Source organism: Chelmon rostratus, chromosome 19, assembly GCF_017976325.1.
Source record: "Chelmon rostratus isolate fCheRos1 chromosome 19, fCheRos1.pri, whole genome shotgun sequence".
In the NCBI taxonomy this organism is placed as follows: Eukaryota; Metazoa; Chordata; class Actinopteri; order Chaetodontiformes; family Chaetodontidae; genus Chelmon; species Chelmon rostratus.
This window is the reverse complement of record NC_055676.1, coordinates 3,049,990-3,071,716: the sequence shown is the minus strand read 5'-3', so window position 1 is coordinate 3,071,716 and position 21,727 is coordinate 3,049,990. Positions and strand designations below refer to the sequence as shown.

The 21,727-nt window shown below is 42.1% G+C and overlaps 1 protein-coding gene across 2 annotated transcripts in view; it reads right to left on the bottom strand.

The window, feature by feature from the left end:
* shroom3 (shroom family member 3) overlaps positions 1–21,727 on the bottom strand; it is a 66,121-nt gene that overhangs the window by 39,802 nt on the left and 4,592 nt on the right. For both annotated transcript variants that reach the window (XM_041959817.1, XM_041959818.1), the window contains exons 2-3: positions 18,162–18,316; positions 2,584–2,766 (exon numbers count right to left, since the gene is read on the bottom strand). In XM_041959817.1, coding sequence (XP_041815751.1) covers positions 2,584–2,766; positions 18,162–18,316 — 338 coding nt within the window. The remainder of the gene's footprint in view (positions 1–2,583; positions 2,767–18,161; positions 18,317–21,727) is intronic.

Genomic DNA, 21,727 nt, shown 5'->3' with positions numbered 1-21,727 from the left:
TTTATGATGTATGTATCTGCAAGCTGTTCACTGACAACTTATTTAGTATCTTAAAAGCCAGAAATTTGCCACAGGAATTTGTAGAGAGTGAATATTGGATTTACAGTTGTCAGGTGGAGAAAAACATGAATCCAGATGAATGGTAGCTTTGATCTGTATTTGCCGGATGTGTAAATCAGCAACTCTTTGTTAACAAGTTCAAATTTGTGAGGTGATAAAATGCCCAAAAAAATTCAGTGAATGCACGTTTAAAGGGCCTGCACATCTGCACAGATGTTGAGCTCAGCTCAGATCGGAGGTGTGCAGATCTATGCTGGGTGTTATGTGTTTTTATTGTACTTAAAGGTTAGTGAAAGATGGTGGTCTTGATTAAATATTTAAGAAGTCAACACTGATTTAAGCACAAGATGGGATGCTGACTTTTTCAACATGTAGCTAAAACCATCATCTTTCCACCATGAATGAGGGTAGACTACTTAATTAAAAACACCTCTCGGTACAACACAATCCAGTTCAACAGCAGCACCAACTAGAGCCTCCAAAGAGACTGGATTATTTTAGCTGGCTGGATCTAACATCTGGGTCAGTTGAATAGAAATGGCACATGCACCAACATACAGTAAAAACTCATTCAAATGTTGTAGATTTCACTTTCATTCAATTATAATGTCATGTTGTTTTGAGCAATTGCTGTTCAGCCCACAGAATTATATCTTAAATTCTGGTTGTGAAGTTTCAAAATATACAAGAACCCCAATTCCAAATAACTGTGATCATCTCCTAATCCTCTCTGACAGCTTCTTCAGCCTCACTGATTTCTGTAAATATCTGCTTTTTCTGAGTTTGATGGCAGCAACATGTTTCAAACATGTTGGGACAGGAGCAACAACAGACTGGGAAAGTTGTGGAACACTCCAAAAACACCTGTTTGGATCATTCCACAGGTAAACAGGTTGATTGGTAACAGGTGATAGTATCATGATTGGAAAGACTCAGTCATTCACAAGCAAGGATGGAGCGAGGTTCAATACTTTGTGAACATGTGATTGTATAAAGGAGATTAAAACATGGGCTCAGGAACACTTTGCAAAACTGCTGTCTGTAAACACAGTTAGTTTGCAAATGATTTCATTCTCTTTTAATTTGTGTTTTATTGAGTCCCAACTCTTATTGAATCACAGTTGTAAATAGGTCAAATTAAAATGTGAACGGAATGATGCATGCGACATGTAAACATGCCAAATGTGGAGTCTAATATGATAAATGTCAGCTGCACAAAGATGGAAACATGAAATCAAAATCTTATTTAAAAAAGATGTGGATTTAAGAAGCATCATCATTTTATCTCTCACATAGATGAGGCTGATCATCACAGCTCATTTTAAAGACCAGGCCGTCTGACAAACAGCCTGACTGAGGTGGTTAACATAGCAACCTGAGCAGACTCTGTTTACAAAGTTTGTTTTCCTGTTGATCTGAGTTTGAACCCTGAGTCACAAACTAAAAAAAAAATCTGATGGACACACACATCCACACACACACACTCAAGGGAAGCACAGGCAGGACATCCCAGCACCAGGGCGATAACCTCCTCAGCTGACAGCAGTAAACCTGTCACTGTTTGACACCACTTCCTGTTTTAACCGGCAGGGCGCCTGGCCATCCAAACAGAAAAATAAAGACAATTCATCGACACTGGAAGGAACTGTTATCATATAACAGGCAGGATGTCCCAGTCATGACCCTATGGTGGGAAACCACAACTCTGAGGAGTTTTCTTTGGATTGAACGGGCTCTCACATGCTCAGGTGGTGTGCCCTGCACTTCTCTCTTTCTGCCACTCATGAAAGTCCAATCCCTGATAGAAAAGTCACTTCATCAAAGGTATACAGCCTCCAACCTGTCTTCAGATGAGCTTACGCTGAATACTCTCTTTAGTCTGCACAGTGCAGATGTGCTCACTGACACGTCGACTGATCCAGAGAGCAACAGCACGTTGTTCGGTGATCACCCCATACGCAGCATGGTTTAATAAACACAGTCTCCCTGAATGTCCTCTGCTGCAGCTTCCTGCATAGTAGCTGATAAAGATGCACCGCCCAGTCCCTGGCTGAGTGTCAGATTAGCCGTCTCCATCCACATTCGACAGCTGGCTTTGGGTCAAATGTCTCTGTGTTTGTCTGAGACAGGTGAATGTGCATCATGGCTGAGAGATGAGTATGTGACGATCACAGGCGAGACTCACAATATGCATGTCTGATTTTTGTTGCGCATCCGTACCTGCATGCTAGTTATGTGCACCCCTGGTCATAGTACCCTCCAGGACTGGCTATACTAGAGAGTAGATGGGCTTGAACAGGGCAAACATACTAATGACTGTAGCTTCTTTGCTAGGTAGTTTGCTTTTGAAAAGAGTAAACAAACCTCCATTCACTTTATTTAGAAGCAGAGGATCACTCCAAAAAACTCCAACCCATCACTTCAACATGTGGAGAAATCAAAAGTTTGACAGGGCTGCAACTGATTGGACAACAGCTCTTTAAGGGAGAGGTCAATTAATGGAGTATCTCCGCTCTCTCCTACCTGTTCTTGATACGTAGTTGGACGCCTCTTGCTGTACATGGTTTGCTGTGTTGGGATGACGGTGGCGTTTGTTGTTGTGGTGGCGGCGATTGAGAAGAATGAGGAGGAGGAGAAGGAGGAGGAAGGGCAGGAAGGGAGGGACGTGAAGTACCAAACTCCTCGATGTATCCTGGATCGAACTCCCTGAGGAGAGAGACAGAGGGTGAAAACATTTTGTTGAGAAATTCCTCCTCGTCCTGCATGACGTTTTGCATTGCATTTGCTCTTTTATTTTGTAACGAATGGAGAACTGCTCCCACATAATGTCAATTCTCATATAAAAGCCAATATCCAAATAATGGCTGAAGGTGGTGGTGGAATTGCCAAAAACAGAGTTACTCTTTCAAACAGGAACAGTGTCTCAAACATTTCACTGAATTAGTATTTCACTCCCTTCTACTTTGCCATTTTTTGATTGGTGATAAGATTGGCTAATCTGTAACCAACACACCTGCAGAATCATCACATGGCTGCTAAAAGAAACAGGCCTGCTGCGTTCAGGTCCGACTGGTTCAGGCACGACCGTCTGCTATGACACTACATTCACGATTTAGTCATTTATCAAAAGCTGTTCACACAGTGGCCTACAGAGTATGAGGTCAAAGGTCAACTTAGGTATCAACAACAGTGAGGAGGTCAAAGCTCAGAGGCCACAGGATCCTGGAAGCAGAAATACTCACATGAATCATTTTGTTATTCCAACAGAGAGGAAAATTACTTGCTTGTTTAAGTATGTGGGCCAGTGAATCACCAACCCACACACACACACACACACACACACACACACACACAATTTGTATAAACAGGTTAATTGAGTTCATCAGTTGTTTATTTGCACATCTATGCTTAAACCTGCATTTTTTTGGCCACCTGGGGGCAGCAGAAACAGGTTACGACCACATTCACATGACAATCATTATCAAGTTAGTGTGGTGAATGTGTTAGCCAACAATTGCTTATTTGTACAGTATATCTGGTAGTTACAGAGCAATGTTATCATCCATTTACTTGAGTAAGTCCTATATTCACTGTCTTTTAGCTCTGTTTTTGGTCTCCACCAACTCATCAGAAAAATATCTGGTTCTTGCTGTTTAATTCACTGCACCTGTTCAACAGCTGGCCTCTCATTGTGCCTGTCTGCTGTTTGGTGCTGAGCAGGTAGCGAACAGTAGGTTTTTAGGACTTTTTTGTGTGAAGCAGCTGCCTGATGCAACTGGAAGGATGTGATGTGAGTCAACCAAAAGCGTAAAAAGTTACAGCCAGACAGATAAACAATGAGCTGAACCTCATTATAAAGCTCCTACCAGCAGCTCCTGTCACTTTGTCTCCTTGTTTTCACATGAAAAATATTGGTCGCTACTTTAAAGCAACAGTCCAATATCTAGCCTCTCGTATCAGTTTCATCTGCGTTCTGCCTCTGACTTTGTAACATGAATGCTATATTTCTGCTGCTTATCTTGTGATCGTAACAAAAGATAAGATAATTGCCATTGTGAGAACTTAACAGAGCAGAAAATCCTGTCACATAAACCACCATGCAGTGTTTCAGCATGTGACTTATGGATTTATCTCTTATAAAACAGTTTAACAGCACCAACTGTGTGCTGAACCTGAAGTTTTCATGCTTCAGCTGCTTTACCATGGAACACTTTCTCCCATTTTTCCCACTAAGTCAAGCCAACATACTGGTTTAAAATGACCCAATAGACTGCTAAATGTATGAATTATTAGTGTCACATGTTAGATCATTAAGTGGAGTTTAATAAATTTGAGTATTTTACCTACTGTCTCTGCCTTTCTTGACTGCAGGCTAATGTACATTGAGTCTCCTAGAGGCATAATGTTACTATGGCTCAATGACCCAGGAGAACACTCAAGTTACTGTTAAATAGAAGCTTTCAATGTCAGAATCTATGTATGATTAAAAAAATACTTTTGTCATATAACAAAGATTTGTCAGATAACAAAGACTGCAGTCTTCAATCAAAGTCAAAGCTCTTCTCCCTCCACCCAACAGAGCCATTTAAACCTATAATCCTTTTAAACAGAGACATGAATACAGAAGGAAATACACAGCTTACAAACACACACACACACACACACAGGAGCACAGATAAAGGCCCATTAAAGTGAAACCTGTCGAGCTCGTCAGAGGAATGTACGGCAGCCACAACACCCTGAAATCACCTGAACAGGAGGAACTGTGTTGCCACATTCCACTTTCTAACTCATTACACACACAAACACACACACACAAAGAGACACTGCTCTCTCTGCACCTTTCACCTGGCACAGTAGCATTCAGTCAGAGGAAAGTCCAAATGCCTCCTAACCTTCAACTGAGCCTTGTGCTGTCTGTTCAAACTATGTTCGTAACGCACAATTTAATCCTGCAGGCGATGCAAACGTTTCCAGATATACGGCAACAAATGTGGCTGAACTTTGAAGAAATGTCTCTAAAATGATCAAGTGATCCAGTATACTTTCAAGAAGAACAGGACAGTACAGACTCACACAAATCACATGTGATCACAGTGACAGATGATCATGGGATACATGTGCCAGAGTTTCTTCATTCCATTTAGTTCAACAGTTAATGAAAAGTGAAATGTTCAGCGCTGTTAAGGCCTGGAGAAGCCAAAGAAGAGGAAGCTTTCATAGCTTACTACTTTTCTTTAACCCTGCTGTCGGAGTATCCACTGCTCCACAAAAGAGGAATGAATGGTTTGCGAGCAGTTATGAGACAAGTTGATGGTACCAATATGTCTTGAGATTTGTTGTGTTATTGACAGAGATGGCTGGAGAGCTTGTTTCCCTCTTCAGTAACTCTATGCTGAAGGACACAGTGTACACTCCAGAGAACAAAATGCAAATACAGAACAAAACATCTGGATCCACACCAAAAAGAAACAACCTCTCTCTTGGCCCATGACTGGACTTTCCACCAAGCTTAATTAAAGCAATGCAGGTGTGGCTCTCTCCTCACTGTGAGGTCATAGAGGACGAGAAAAGCAAATATCCAGTGACTCTGCCTGTGAGGCCATGGACAAAGTTAATATGAGTGAAATGAAATGAGAAAAAAACTCATTTAAAAAATTGTTTCCCGATGGAAAGACAGCTCGAAGTGTGCCATCATCACATTTAATCAGAGATAGACAGGTGTCTGGTCCACATGATGCACACCTGATCTCAGCAACAGGAAGTCAGTCAATGAGAGACTTTAAGCATCTTTACCAGTCGACAACAGTTAATAATATGCAAAAAAAATTTAAAAATGCATCATAGTAATTTCTTTTCCTTTGCAGAATTAATCAGTCCTGACTCCTGAAGGGTGCAAAAACACCTGTAGGTCAGTTCGGCTGGTTTGGGCCATAGAAAGTTGACACATTTTTGCCTTTTAGTTCCAGCCTGCTTCATGTTCTCACTTACTGTTCACTAACAAACCAAGAGCTGCAGCATGAAGTTCCACTGACTGACAAGTAACTCAAAGGTCCACCTTTTCAAGTGGTCTTGGTCTGGTTAGCCCACACCCGAGTTTGATTGAACTGCACCAAACAGGTCAGAAGTGAAAGCGTCATTAACGATGAGACAAAAACATAAGATAAAATAAGATAAGATAAGATAAGATAAGATATAACTTAGGGTGGTACAGACAGCAGCATTAGTAGCAGGAATATAAAACGAGGCATAGAAGGGAGTAAATAATACAAAATAAAAAAGTCAGCTATATATTTTTAAGTGCATTCTATACAATAAATGGGGGTGGGTGGAAAATTGCACATTTAAATTAAGATAGACACCGCAGAAAAAAATAAATATATGCTTAGGCTTAAAGTGAAACGAAAAAATATGTAATATTGAAGAAAAAATCGACGATAAGGTATGAAACTTATTTCAGGATCACTTACATTTACATTTACAGTCACTGAGCCTGACCTTTGTACCGGTCTGTGGTTGCCATGCACAGATAATGTGTCGCTGAGTGTAACGCAGGATTTTACAGAATGCTCCAACGTTTTTTTTTTTCAGTGATAGGGTGGACAGATTAATCCCCACAAAGTCACTGTGTGAACGTTTCTGTGTCCCCACAATGTGACACACATAGACACACGCATGGAGCGGTTGCCGGGGAAACAGTTTTGTGGCAGTTCGTGCCCGTAATGACTTCTTCCTCTTCTTTTTTTGAGCAGAGAAACTCAAACATTCATTAAGCTCGATTACGTCAACGAAACAACAAAAGAGCACAAAGACGGAGAGTCACTGGAGATGAATGGAAGAAGACAAAGAGGGAGACAGACAGCGGGGAAAACCTACAGACAGCTACACAACTGTGATTAACACTATGAGTCAAAGTGTTCAGAATCAAAAAGCACATCTCCAGTTTCAATCTTCCTGTTTTTACTTACATTTTCAATTTGTTCATTAAGAATACGGATTGGGAAAAAAAATGAAACTGAAAAACCAACAAAAACACAAACTGCACTTAAGTAAATCACATTAAAGTTACTATGTGACTGACAGATGATAGAAATAAACACTGTTCTTTAGTGCATGGACACGAAGATTGTAACCTCCGGTCAGCAGAGTGTGCTTCAGTCCTCAGATCATTAACATCGCAACCGCATCTAAGGAGGTCAGAGGTCATAGCACCTCAACAACAGCTGGAGCAAATATTTCTACTATCACAGGGATCTCTGTTATTGTAGCCGACGACCATCACCTCATCCACACACTGTGACACACTGCTGATAGCTGTGTGGGTATGATGCATGACCTCCTCACATGCCCAGAAACCCTGACTCATCTCCTGCTCTCGTCTCTGTTCAGCTCTTTAACTCTCAGCCGGCCTGTCGCCCGATTCACTGTTTTCACTCATGTTTGAAAAGTCGACTTCATAATAAACATACATATATTAATATATATAAATACACACATATTACAGACAAAAATCTAAAACTTATTTTAAAAACTAACTGATAAAAATTTGTCTTTTTGTAGCACCTGTCTAATTGTGCTGATGAGTTTCTGACACAAATGATAGAACCTTTGTGAAAACCTCTGTAAACGTTAGCCATCACAAGCTGCAGGTCCTACCAGACCAAGTATCAGACCGGTGTCATTTGCTATTGTGAGTGCTAGGTGTGTGTGTGGTGGCTGAGAGTTTGGGTGTAGGAAGGCTGATGATTTCAGAGTCGGTGTGAGTGTTGCTGGTAAGTTTGTTTTTGTTTGGGATGTTCGATAGATGAAGAAACAGGGGGAACAGTACAGCAGGATGGCTTGAATGACGCTTTTGTAGTGCAACAGCAGAAGGTGTCGGGCAGCAGACAGTGCTCTGTAACATGATAACATGGAGTCTTTGCTGGGATCCTTTATAGACAGACGTGATGGGTTGATCAAAACTGTGTTTGTTATCTATAGTGAGTGTTAGATATTCAAGTTGTTGACCTGCTCTGCAGTCTTGCCATGGATGGCGGTGGGGTTCAGTCCAGTGTGGGATATGTTTGATGTGCTAATGACCAGTTCCTTTTTTAGTCCATGTTCAGCTGCAGTGTGTGAAATGAGAAATGGAGTTGAGTACTTTGAGAATGACAGAGTGACAGATGATCAGAGTGTCTGGGGTATGTGGTGATGGTTGAGGGGCTGCTACAGCCATTTGAGCAGAGAGTGCAAAGGAAGGGACCGAGGACACAGCCCTGGGGGGCTCCGGTGTTGATGACGACAGTTGACGATGATACTGTGCCTACTCTAACAGTCATTGGTCTGGTACTGAGGAAATTGTGAATCCAGTGGATGAGGAGTGGAGGGTTTTCAATCCTCTGGTGGTGCTGGTGGGGGTCCAGCTGTGGTCTGGTGGCAGGCAGAATGGTATTCAAGATCAGCTTTTTCAAGCTTTTAATGGTTATTGGTTTCTTGGGTACTGGTATGATGGTGGATGGTTTCCAGAAATACAGAAATAAAATTAATTAAAGGATCAAGCTCTACATGCTAGAAAATGACTTTACTTTATCTTGTGTGTGGTTTCAGCTAAATCTTTGCTGGAACATAAGGACTGAATCAGGAGGGACAGGTGCAATTTTGTTGTGGTCAGTTTTGCATTTTGTCTGAGTCACACAAACAAAACAAAACAAATCACATGCAAACACAACCGGACCAGTGACAGGAGAAGACGGCCGCCAAGCCTGCTCTCTAAAATGCTAACAGACTGCAGCCTGTTCTCACCAAGGACACTGAGGGAACAGACGCAACCAGCCTGAATAAATATACAGTCTTCTACATCACGGTGGTGTCATTGATATGGATGAGACAGCTCTCATTGTAAAGCCTCCAGATGCTTGTGGGCAGACAGAGAAAATGTGGCTCACAAATTAAAAAAACCTTGTAAAGGAGCAAGTGAAGCAAGTCATCTTCATATTCTTATAAACAGCGTGAGGTGACTAACAGTTGTGGCACTTCAAAGCTTAGACAAACCCAAAACTGCGGAGACTCAAGATGTCAGTGGGCTCTTAGCTTCACAACTGAGCATTTCTAGTGTAAACAGCTGCAAATGACTTTGGTGATCCGACGACCTTTCCTCTAGCGCCACCAGGAGCTCCATCAACTATTGGATAGATTAGCATGAATTTTTGTAAAATTCAGGTTCTCCTCCATGCTTCCATCCGGCACCATCATCAGGTCAAAAATTCAATTTGTCTGATATGTTAGTCAAACAAATACCGACAAAAATAATGACATTCAGACCGAATTAGCTGTAATTTTTGTTTAGTGCTAATTGCTAAACAGTTAACCGAACAGTCTTAGTCAACCAAGTTTTCATTAGTCGGCGAGTCGCAGAAAAATGAAACCCCTCGAACGCCACGAATGACAAAGACATGGGGGGTTGAGGCAGAGACAGGAGAGGCATGAAGAGTTTGCAGCAAGTTAATTTGTAAAGATACATCATCCACTGTGTTGATAAGTTGTAGATACAGTGTTTTGACTATGAGATTTGTGTGATGTTATACTGTGTTGAAGTAAATCCACAAAACGTGAAGAGTCCTTGCTGTTCTGAAACATTCAGAATCAGTCCCTCTTTTGCTGTTCCTTAACAGGCAGCTTGCTTCATGCATGTTCCTGCATAATTTATACCTGTAAGGCTCTTATTATGGTTTTGCATTTATAATGCAGCACAGTGTTAACAACATTACTTATAACAATCTCCATCAGTCCCGAAGCTCAAACTATATTCTGATGCCCTAGTCTACTAAGGGTTGAACTAACAATTCTCTATCTTTAGTCAGCCCTGATAATTAGCAAATATTAGCATGCTAACACGCTAAACTATGATAATGAAAATGCTAAACTTCAGACCTGCTACACATCACAGAGCTGCTACCATGGTTGTCAATGATTAGCCTTGTTTAAACCATGAAGGTTTAAGATTTGTATTTATATGCTTGATGTCATCTCGATGTAAAGTCTATGGGTGGGGCCACAGGAAGAGACAATAATGCACATGTGCAGTCGGCGAACAACACTGAAGACAAACAGGAAGAGCGGATTGTGAGCTGGGTAGGCAACTTTCATTGGAATGATCTGGAATCCAGTCCGTCGGTCCAGAGTGAGATATTTCAAAAACATCTGACCAGATTGTCATGAACTTTATCGATTAAATTCCTGCTCCCCAGAGGATGAGCTCTTTAGATTTTAACAACTCCCTAACCATTCCTCCAGCACCTTCCCCAGTACGAACTTTACATTTTTAGCTGCTGGTATGACTCTAACAATAGCTAAATCCCCAGTATCTCTCGCTCTGACACACAATACTATCATTATGAAAAACACTAAAAATGATTCTTGCATTTTGACCAGCAGGTGCCTCGTGGGTGTAGTTTTTTCTTGTGCCTCCGGGAGAACAAAAACTCTTGATGTGTAACTTAACACCAGTGAGGTGCAGACTGCTGCTTACTGTGGATTAGAGGACAAAACACTGGAAAAGCAGCTGCAAGGTGCAAGGCAAGGGGTAATATAGGTAATGAACACACACACACACACACACACACACGCACACACACATACGTAACACAGGGAGCACTGTAAACACTTAACCGGCTCAAACACTTGAGCATCTGAGTTTGCAGGTACATAATAAACTGACGTTCTTCTGAAATCATGACACGCTTTCGCTGAACCCAAATGAAACACTCCAGCGCACACTTGGTTCATAAACACAAACTCGACATAAACACACTCAGAGCACAGCTAGGGGGCGATAACCTTAACTCACTCATGAGGTAAGCCACAAGTGTCAGGTGTCAATTAAAATAAGGCACAAGAAAAAACCTGTGCCCCACTGGGAACACACACACCATCCAGCCACTCCCCCACACATGCTCAATGAGGAAGTTCACTAATAAAAAAAAAAACCTTTTGAGCAGTCAGTCAGGCTTCCTTGTTCACCACCCTCAAATGTGCTCTCAGTTGGATCAGCATTACTGTATCGCATCCAAACTCCACTTCAGTAGATCTTATCTGTGAAGACAGATTACTGCCTACGATACTACATCAGCTTGTTTGTTTACAGGGCTTTAAAGGAAGTCAACATTTTGGGAACTTTAAATGTAAAAAACTGACTGTCTTTCAGGAAAAAGGACATAGATAGCCTAGCCTAGCATAAAGACTGGAGGCAGCTGTCCAAAGTTCAAACAGACACCTACAAAAACGTCTAAATCAAGATAATCAACACACTGCATCTAATTTGTTTAATCTGGATGACAAATTGTGGACTAATGTGGAGTTATATGATGGAACTGTCTCTGGACACACAACAAAGTAAAGTGCTTCTGTACAACCTCTTGGCGGTTGCCTAGCAACCACACGGTGATGACAAGACTTCAGGATGTCACTGAACCCCTGTGTTGTTTGCAGAGAAATTGTTGCAACGCATAATTCCTCCTAGAATGCAGCTGTTAAGATCCAGCAGCCAGTGTGGGCAAGAGCCTGCTCACATCTGGTCTGACTGACATAGCGATCAACATCAGGGCCCAACACACACGCATGAGGAAAAAACTGAAACAAAATGGAACTAGTACGAGGTGATTGGTTTATTTAGCGATACGAGCCCTGCAGACAGCAGGCGTAGTGTAATGAAGGAAAAATATTTTGTAAATGTCCAAACAGAAGTAGAAAACACTGGTTACCAGTGATGAACTGCATTCCTACAAGCTGGTGCCTTTCAATTTAGCCCCGCCCAACAGCTTGAGATGGGCGAGTCCCGCTGACGCCTGTTGGCCAGAAATTGCTGTTAAGTGTTATCTCTCCAGAGCTCGGAATCAGCTGGAGGAAAGAACTGATTTCAAACTGTTCAGGATCTCACTCTAAAATCTTGATCTAAAACTATATTTTTATACCATATACTAAAGATATATTTTTGAGGCTGATTTTTGGTTATCAATATACTTGTTTTGTTTTTTTGTCAACTGCACCATTGCATTTTCAGGAATCGTGAAAGGATCATTCTGTATCATTACAAGTTGGGTCTTGTTTTCGTAGTTTTGTCCATCATGTCTGTGACAACAACTTGCACCAAGCCAGTATCTGAGATATGGGCACATGATGGCTTCAGTGAAAAGAAGTCTGACGGGTCAGGAGACAGGTCAGTCAGATGATCAGACAATGACAATACAATGAAACTGTGATGTATGCAGTTCTCAGAACACCCATCTTTCCTTGAAGGCTGATTCAAACTTGAGTGTCCGTATAATAAACCCACAAACATTCGAATCGAGCACCACTGCAAACACACACTGACACAGACTTACAGCTCTGATGGGCAGCTCCTCACATAACACTGTGGTTGTTTTCAGCTTGTTGTGAGTACACTAATGGCTTGGTTCTCTCTCTCTCTCTGAATGTCTGTGGCTTTGTGTGCCTCTTTCTGTCTCTCCTTGTCTCTTCACCACTCTGCTCTCAGCCAATCAGGGATCACCTGAACGCACCAATCAGAAGAAGTGCAGCAGGTATGGAGGAGAGAAGGAGTCAGTTGAACAGACAGACCGGTGTGGTGAGTGTCTGACAGGTGTGTTTGGTGTCGACATCACACACGCCTTTTGTCTGACACAGAGGATGGAGAACACGCAAACACACACACACACACACACACACACACACACACACACACACACACTGGAACATAACCAACTATAGAACCAGCTAGCACCTGCCTCAGATAATCTGTCTCTCTGTCTCACACACACACACACACATACACAGACTTTGGTCTTGTGCAGCAATAACCATCAATTCAATAAATCTTTATTGTCCCTGAGAGGCTATTACTCTGCAGCTGCAGGAGGAGCTCTGATTGAGGAGTGTGAGGAGGAAGGGATGAAAAAGGAGTGCAAGACAGAGAAAATGAGGCTCACAAAACATTTAAAGGAGCAGCGACTCATCACAGAACAGCAATGCAGCTCAAAAAGTGACACAATGCATCTCCAAAGCTGATTTCCATGCTGTAGTAAGACAGGTTCATATTCTCATAAACAACAGTTCACTTCAAAGCTTAGATGAACCCAAAACTGCAGACGTAAAAACTCAAGAAGAAAAAAAGAGAAGTCAACTACGACTCCCAAGGTTCATTGTAGTTTAAACATCCATTCACAGATGGAGGGAAAATGGCCAAAATAGTATCAGTTTTTATATTAAATAGTCAAACTTAACTTAATTGAGACATGTTGAAAAAATGTCACATAGTATTTTAGCATACTCCAGTATTTAGAATAGAAATTCGGACAGGTCCCTTGTGTCTGTGTGAAACATAGCTAACGTCAGTGTAGCAGTGTAGCATTTGGCTAGCCCTGTACGCAAACAAACATTCATGGCCAATGCTAGCACTACTATCAGATCCTCCGTCACCCGCACAGCAACACAAGGAGAATGTTCTTTTCCAAGTAGTTAAACCAACAATTGGGTGATATACAAACAAGCGATGGCTAGTTTCCCTACTGAATTCAAACAAGGCCCGGAGGCCCTTTGGCGGGACACCAGAGTTGATGGAGCCGAGACGGCATCTTTGTGAACAACACGGGCCGAGACAGCGACCACTGTCTGATCGAAGGCATGCTCAAACACCATGGTTCCAGCATCGACAAGATGGAGAGTACCATTTGGGAAACTACAAGACGGAAATGACAACCTAGAGTACAGAATTCGAGGATAATTGGGATCACCAATTGTGCAGAAAATATCAAACCCACTGCACTCATGGCTTCCTTAATTTTGCAGAGGTTCTGGGCGATGAGATAACTAACCTTCTTGTGTAACACTGCGCTCATAGATCTCTGGCTCCTAAACCCAAACCTGGCAACTGTCCCAGAACCATGATAATGCAGCTGCAGTACTACTTGGATAAGAATAAGATCCTACAAGTATCCGGAAATATGGTCACGCTCAAGTCCAGCAGGGCATATATATATTTCTGAACATGAATGCCAAGGCTAGCCGCTGCAGGTCTCTCTTTGGGTTCTCTGCAATTGTGATAACTGAAACTTCTAAAACTCGTAAGCAGCCTATGCAGCAGCATTTTTGTTGTTTTTTCTGTGTATGGCAGCGTAATGGAAAAAGTACTCAGTATTTTCAGGGTTTAGGGTACCGCTTGTTGGAGAGTTGTAATTTGTGGACACCAAATCAGCTGGAGAGACTTTACTAGTGCAAGGCTGCAGGCCCTGATCACATCAGTCCAGGGTTCAAAATGTGCTGTGCTACCAGCTGTCTGAGATCCTACAACACACCTTTAACCTGAGTCTGTTGCATTCAAGGATACCGGTTCTGTGGAAAACACCTCAAAGATTTCAGGCCTGTTGTCCTAATGTTACGAGAGACTGGCTCTGGTCCACCTTGGACCACAGGTGAACCCCGCTCTGGATCCTCATCAGTTGACTCAACAGCCTCAGGATGCCAAACTGGTTTTCTAAAAAGCGCCTCTATTTTTTAAATATTTGCCATCTTATCATTCCTCAAATCCCAGTCAACCGAGGCAATTATCTGTTTAGAGCTGAATGGGGCTACATCTGTCAGAGTCTGACGAGATTTGGATTTGGTCCAAAATTCATGGGTAAGATTGCTTATGGACACTTAATCCCCATCATCCTCAGTGTGCACCAATGACATTAATTCCCATAGTTTCTGCACGAGGCAAGGACACCTGATCTCCCCCTTTATCTTTGCAATAGCCATCGAGCTCCTTGGTATCTTACAATGTTCCTCAGCTGAGATTCATGGCATATCAAGGGGCAGAAGGCAGCGTAAGTCATTGTTGTATATTACTGATCCCCAGAATGCTGTGCACTACACTATGACTGTGCTAGGTCAACTTAGCTGGTTTTCTGTTTTTTTTGTTTCAAAAAGAAAACTTTTTCCTGACAACAAGAATCATTCTCCTTTAACTCCGATCCTTTGAAGGTGACTAATGACAACCTTCCTTACCTGGGTGTAGTTGTAGCTCAAAAGATCTCTGACCTCTTTAAGATAAATTTTGCTCCTTTTTTGGAGTGCGCTACAGTGACCTTCCAACAAATGATCTGTGCTGCCTCTCTCATTACCAGACATAATTAATCTAATTAAAATGACCACATTATCTCCGACTTTTATTTGGAATAAAAAACCACCTCGTATCTGTAAAGAATTTTTACAGAGACCTACATGGTACGGCTCTACCACATTTCAAATTATACTACTGGGCAGGTAAGAAACTGAAAAATAAAGTATGCACACTAGATAATGCTCCCATGATCATTTATTAGTATACTACGTTTTGGGTGCAAGCCCTTCTTCAGATACGAAACAAATGCAGAGGCACTCCTTACAAATACCTGCCCAAAAGGTAAGGTGTGTCTCTGCACTTGTTTCAGGTCTGAAAAAGGCCTCTACGTATGTGGTCTCAGGTGCGGAAACTCTTTGGCTTCCAGGCTGGCTCGCTATGTGCCCTGATTGTGGCAAATCATCAATTTCCCACCTCACTTCGCAATGACTTCTTCTTGCTTGGGCTTGAGAAGGATATTGTTTCATTTAAGGATCTGTACATGGCAGATGTTTTCCATTCATTCAATCAGCTTAGAGCTAAATCTAATATACCACAATTACAGGTTTGGGATTGGGCCATAACCACAGGATACTACACAGGATAATCCCTGCAATCCCTAGACAGCAGCCTATGGATATTCTGACATCATATATCATATCATCAATCATGCATGAGACGGTGGGGGCCTTAAGCAGCTCGTTCAGTAACAGACTGCTACTGCATCCACTGTGTAAGAAGGAACGCTACCGCAGGTCCTTCATTCCAACAGCTGTTCAACTCCAGCTTGCTAAACATAAGACTGTGTTGGTATCAGGTATCCCTGTTGCCAATCAGCAGTCACAGCTGTTGCCTATCCAACCATCATCAACCACAAGATAAACACCTTCACCAGATTGGTGCACATCATGGCTTCTGGAGTTTTCCAGTGCTCTGTGCTCTGCTCAGCTCAGAAGAGTCTCTTCTTGTGTTTAACATGTGTGTTTTCTCCGCATGTCCCAGGATCATCTCCCTCATTGTCTGCCTGCCCGGCTTGCCCGGGTCCAGTCCACCACCTGTTCCTCCTGCTGACTCAACTGCACTGCCTGCTCGCTCATTCCTGGATCGTCTCCTCCGTCAACTCTATACTTTCACGACAGTAAATCCTTCTTTAATCAGTTTGTGCACACACAAACACATGCCTTGTCTATCACTGTGTTTGTGGAGGGTTTTCTTTCTGTTTTGTTTGCTTCTTTGCTTTTTTTTGTTTTATGTCTGCTAATGTTTGGTTTTTACATTGGGGCACTTTATCTTATAATCTAATTTTTTTTGTCTGTTTCCTTGTTAAAATATTTTTCCTGTATTTTTGTACACATTTTTTTTTAATTCCGAAAACTGTTAAGTAAGAAGACAGAAATGAAGACAAGCTGTCCATGTTCAGGAAGTCAAGAGAAAAAAGAACAGCGTCTAGAGCTTTAATCTGTCTTTCCTGGCTGCCAGTGCTCATGGGAACATGAGTCCACCTGCAGAATAAAATAGTCCAAAGGTGAATGCAACTGCAGAGTTTGACCTGCTTCACAGTCCACTGCACATGGCCACAACATGCAAACCAACCATTGTTCAGACCTCCCAGTCTGCCCAAGAGCCCAGTACAACATGATATAATCTACATATTAGTACATCAGAATCCATTATCCATTATACTATACATCCAGTTTAAAAAAAAAACAGACCTGAGAGCAGACGACTTCTTGCGGTTCCCCATCAGATTCCTGCAGGAAGCTGATCAGAACAAAACACAAGCCACTGCTCTCTTTTCATCTGGACAATTCTCACACCATCCCTCTTTGTCACGCCTTCCCATAATGCCATATGTGCCTCTACACCTGTCCTACTGTGTGTGAGTGTGTGTGTGTGTGTGTGTTTGTGTCTAAAGTCTAAAGTCCTGCATTGTGTCGTGCCTCTCACGCGTCTTCCTGTAGATAAAAGCTGCAGTAGCAACAGCAGCCTTGCTAATGGTCACACCCCAAACCCAAATACATGCCTGGCTTTGGCTTCTGAAAGAAATGCTATGTGAAATAACACACCCTCTGGCAGCCATATTGGAGGTCTCCCACTCATTCAATACTCACTCATCATTGTTTGGTGTCTGCTTGTTAGCTAAGTGCAGTGTATACCTAACCATCACTGTCCTTGTGTTAACACCTGACTATGGCTATGAGAAGCTGGCAGTAGTGAAAAGTAACTATGAATATCATATCCTTCCATCCTACCAGTGTTTGTGTACTGAGTGTGACTGAAACTGAAGGGCAACTACTGAAACTGAAAACTGCAGTTAACAGTGTAATACATTTATGCAGGAGAGAATAATAACTGTATAGATAGGTGCATGCATTGCATTCAAGTGATGCACTGCATTGCAACATGGTATATTGGCAGATGAATACTACATTACTTTTTTAACTGTAATGTAGTATTCATCTGCCAATATGAGGGCATATATATCAGATAAATGTACACACAAGTTATTGAGTTAACAAATTATTTCAACACAATTTGTATTAGATGCCATTTGCTAGTTCAGATGTGATGAAGCTCTCTGTCAGTCCTCTGTACCCCTCTGGAAAAATAGTCACCAAGTCAAGACAGCATGGTTCTCACTGGAGATTACTCACTTTAATCATACACGTCAATACAGTGATCACTTCCATTTCACCACACATTTCGGACACAATCCTCATGAGGACACTCAATTGGCATAATGCATTCTATAGCCCATTACCCTAAACTTAATGATCACTACTCATTATCTAACCCTAACCCTTACCATAACCCTAAAACCAAGTCCTAACCCACAGAAAGCAGTTTGGGGCCACAGGGACCTCAGTTTGGTCCCCATGGTGACAGGAGGTCCACATGGGTTGGTGTGCAGTCAGTCTAAAGTCCCCACTGGGATACAAAAACAAACGTGTTCACACACACACACACGCACACACTGTGTCTGTACCTGCGGACAGTGAGCTGCAGAGTCTTGTACGATCCTTTGACCAGAGCGATGGCTTCCTGTCTGTATCCAGTCAGTTCCACGTCATTAATGACAATAATCTCATCCCCCACCAGCAGAGGCTGCTCCAATCTGTCAGCCTTACCGCCCTCCTCCACCTGCACAGACACACAAACATGTTTAGTTATATGTATGAAAACCCTGCTGACACTAGATCAGTGACGTTTTACATGAGTACAAGTACTCATATCAGATGACTGCAGTGTAAACAGGCAAAGACTCATTCATATCAAACTGTGCCAATACATCAGCCACACAGGATCATGAAAAGAGAGACTACACTTCATTTGGGCTTAATCATTTAATAATGTGCACATATTTGAACTCAATTCACCATCAAGGTTTTCAAAAAGTATGCAGCTTACAGATGTGGTGGGAGCTGGAGCTTTGGTTTAAGATTCAAGGATATAGCCTGACTACGTCACCCTGGGACTTCAACACAGGGAAATATTCACAATATTAGACAAATGCAAACCAATAAAGGCTAAACAGCTTCATTCACTAATGAAAGTCAAAGACATATTGTTTCCAACATCAACACACCCACTTATTGAATATTCATACGTTGCAAGAACCAGAAATAAAGAAAAAGAAGGAATAAATATATCCACTGCCCTACTCCAGACTCATAGCCAATACATGAACACACACAGGCACATTTTGGCCTAGTACAACTATAAGCACTATAAGCAGCACACTTGAACTTGATTACCATTTCTATCGGTGGTGCGGTTCATATTTAATGCACATAATGCATTGGACCACAGTGTTTCATCTCAAGCAATCACCGCAGCATCATAAACCAAGCAGAGAACAATTTAAGAGCCTATACTCGTAGAATCTGGGGTTACTGCACATAACCAGCATTCACTTGGTGAAAGCGTTAGAGAAAGCAGAAAGATTTTCTGATTTCTCCTGTCAGCTGTCACAGTGTTATGGCGTGAGGCTGAAGGTGACAGCCTGTGTTGCTTTGACTTTGTGATAAGCCACTGAAGTATTCAGCTGCTCCAGCCAGTAGGAGTGTTGCTGGATGACATTTCCTCCAGACAGGTTAAAGTGGACATTAGCAGCACTCCTTCTGCTGTGCAGCCGCAGTTAGCCGTCTCCTGAATGGCCTGTTTTACCCCTTATGGAGTCTGAACAGCACGGTGCAGTGCCTGATCACCAGCCACCCCTCCCTGGTGGTGCTGTGGGGCCAGGTCCTCCTCCTCATCACAACAAACAACGACACCAGGACACACAGCCTCGCCTTACATCTCAGCGTGCCATTTTATTTCAGTCAAAATCACCACCAATTTCTTATCACAGCTGCAATGTTGCTCCCTTAAGCAATGATGATTCAACTGAAACTCGCAGTCTGATACAGACACATGTGCATGGACACCGTCAGCATGACCCCACTGCATTATCAGTGCTGCCGACGATGCCACTCACCAGCCTGTCAGTGTGTGTGTGCGTAGCTGTATCAGAACACGCAACGCACGTCTGCAACTGCCTGTTTATCACAGAGTGTGTGTTCGTCCTCTTTAAGGTCACATTGTCTTGCGGTCTCGCTCGGTGTGAGATAAGCTCAATCAAATCCTGAGTTGCTCGTCAAAATGTCTCTGCACGCACATCACGGCTCAGACTGGATTCCTGGATGTGTTCAGCGGATGAATTCATTCAGATGAAACATGTTTTCTCTCTGTGGCTCTCGTTCTGATGGAGTGCAGTGGAGTCAGACAGTTCAGCTGAGACTATAAACTAGGTGTGCCTCAGGACGCTGAGGGTGAGCTGTGTTGATACAGGAGCCAAATCATAAGGTAATTTGTTGGTGCGCTGAACACTGAATCTAGCTGCTTTTTTCCTCAAACTTTTGGTTTGCACTTTGAGGTTGGATTGCTCAACCCTTGAAAGTTAATCACTAGTAGTATGTTCACCACCAGAGTGGAAGAGAACAGTTTGGCACAGTGACTGAGGTAAACTAGATATTCTTCCTGCTTCCTGTCCTTGGCTGACACACTGTAATGTGCAAAACGTAACCAGGGTTAATGTTTCTAGCGAAATAGTCCCATTGAAATTAATGAAAAGCCTGCGTTTTTTGACACAGTGCTCATCTGAACTGATACTGACACACCTGAGCATGTGATGCAGTATTATGACTCTATTGCCACCAGGTATTAACATCTGAGCTGTATCTGGATCAGTGTTTTCACAATACCAGAATTTTAAACTTCAATCAACAGTAGTATAAAAGAAACAGCGCAGAAAAAGTCACATATTTGCAATAATGTTATTACTAATTAACATTATTATTACAATTCTTAAATGATTTCCCTACCTTGTAGGAATACAGATTCTTTAAATCAGTCTTTGATAGTATTAGATGTATAGTTAACAGATCATTTTGAACACTTGATATTGAAAAAGCATTGATACTTTTGACAGCCTTAATCTGGATACCATCATGTGAATGCAGGTGTAAATGAATAAAGAACAGACTGCAACCAGAATGCTATTGGATCATTCCATCTGGATGATCTTCTGCTTCCACCTCTTACGTGATTGCACATTGTAGCGCTCCCTCAAGACTTAACTTGACCCGAGACGTATCATGTTTGTTCAAAGGTCCACCTGCTCGGCCGTATCTGATTATATTGAAATCCCAAACTTTTCTCTACAAATACAACGTCAATACAGTTATTAAGACTTCAGAGAAGTGTACTTTTAAGTGTGTCTGGAGACACATTTCACTTGATTGACAGGTATCTCATCCTATCACACTCTGGTTGCCCCTTGATTGTCCCAATGACAGGGCGTCTTTGTGGTTCCAGTAACTGACAAAGATGAATCTGACTCAGACCAGTAAGCTTGAACTCCAGACTTAAAGCATCTGTAACTAACTACACAGATCAGGCCAGGTTCACCATGAGAGGTAGAAATCCATTAACTAACACTAGAAAGTGCCTTTATTTCAAGTTGTTTTCGCATTCTTTCCTGTGATTGACAATATTATCTAGCACTGTTCTGAAACAATAAACCCCACCCATCTGGGGCTCTTCTAATGTTAAAGCAACTGCCAAGAATTTCTTGCAGGGTGTGTCTGACCCTCTTCTGAATTACAACATGTGTTTCTTTTTAATCAAAAGCATAATGTGTTTTGGCCCACACACTGCAGCTCCAACATTTGTTCACACTCATGTACCGTATGTGCTGACAGACTTGAATTATGTACGGTAGCCCTGAGGGGGCAAAACAGAACAACGCTGGACAAAACACAACAAAATTATAGAAAACACATCATGAAATGGGGGTATTACTGTAAGGTGCGGGCCACTGACAAACAAAGATGGACTTTCAAATGTGGTGTGTACACTGTTGACATGTAAATATGACACAAAAACGATAAAAAGGCAATAAAACACAAATGTGAGGTGTGTCTGATGAGTTGTGCTGATGTGAAGCAAATTAAATATCCTGTCAGAGCTGTGAAAGAAAAACAGTGTGTTCAAATGTAAACCATTCCTCAG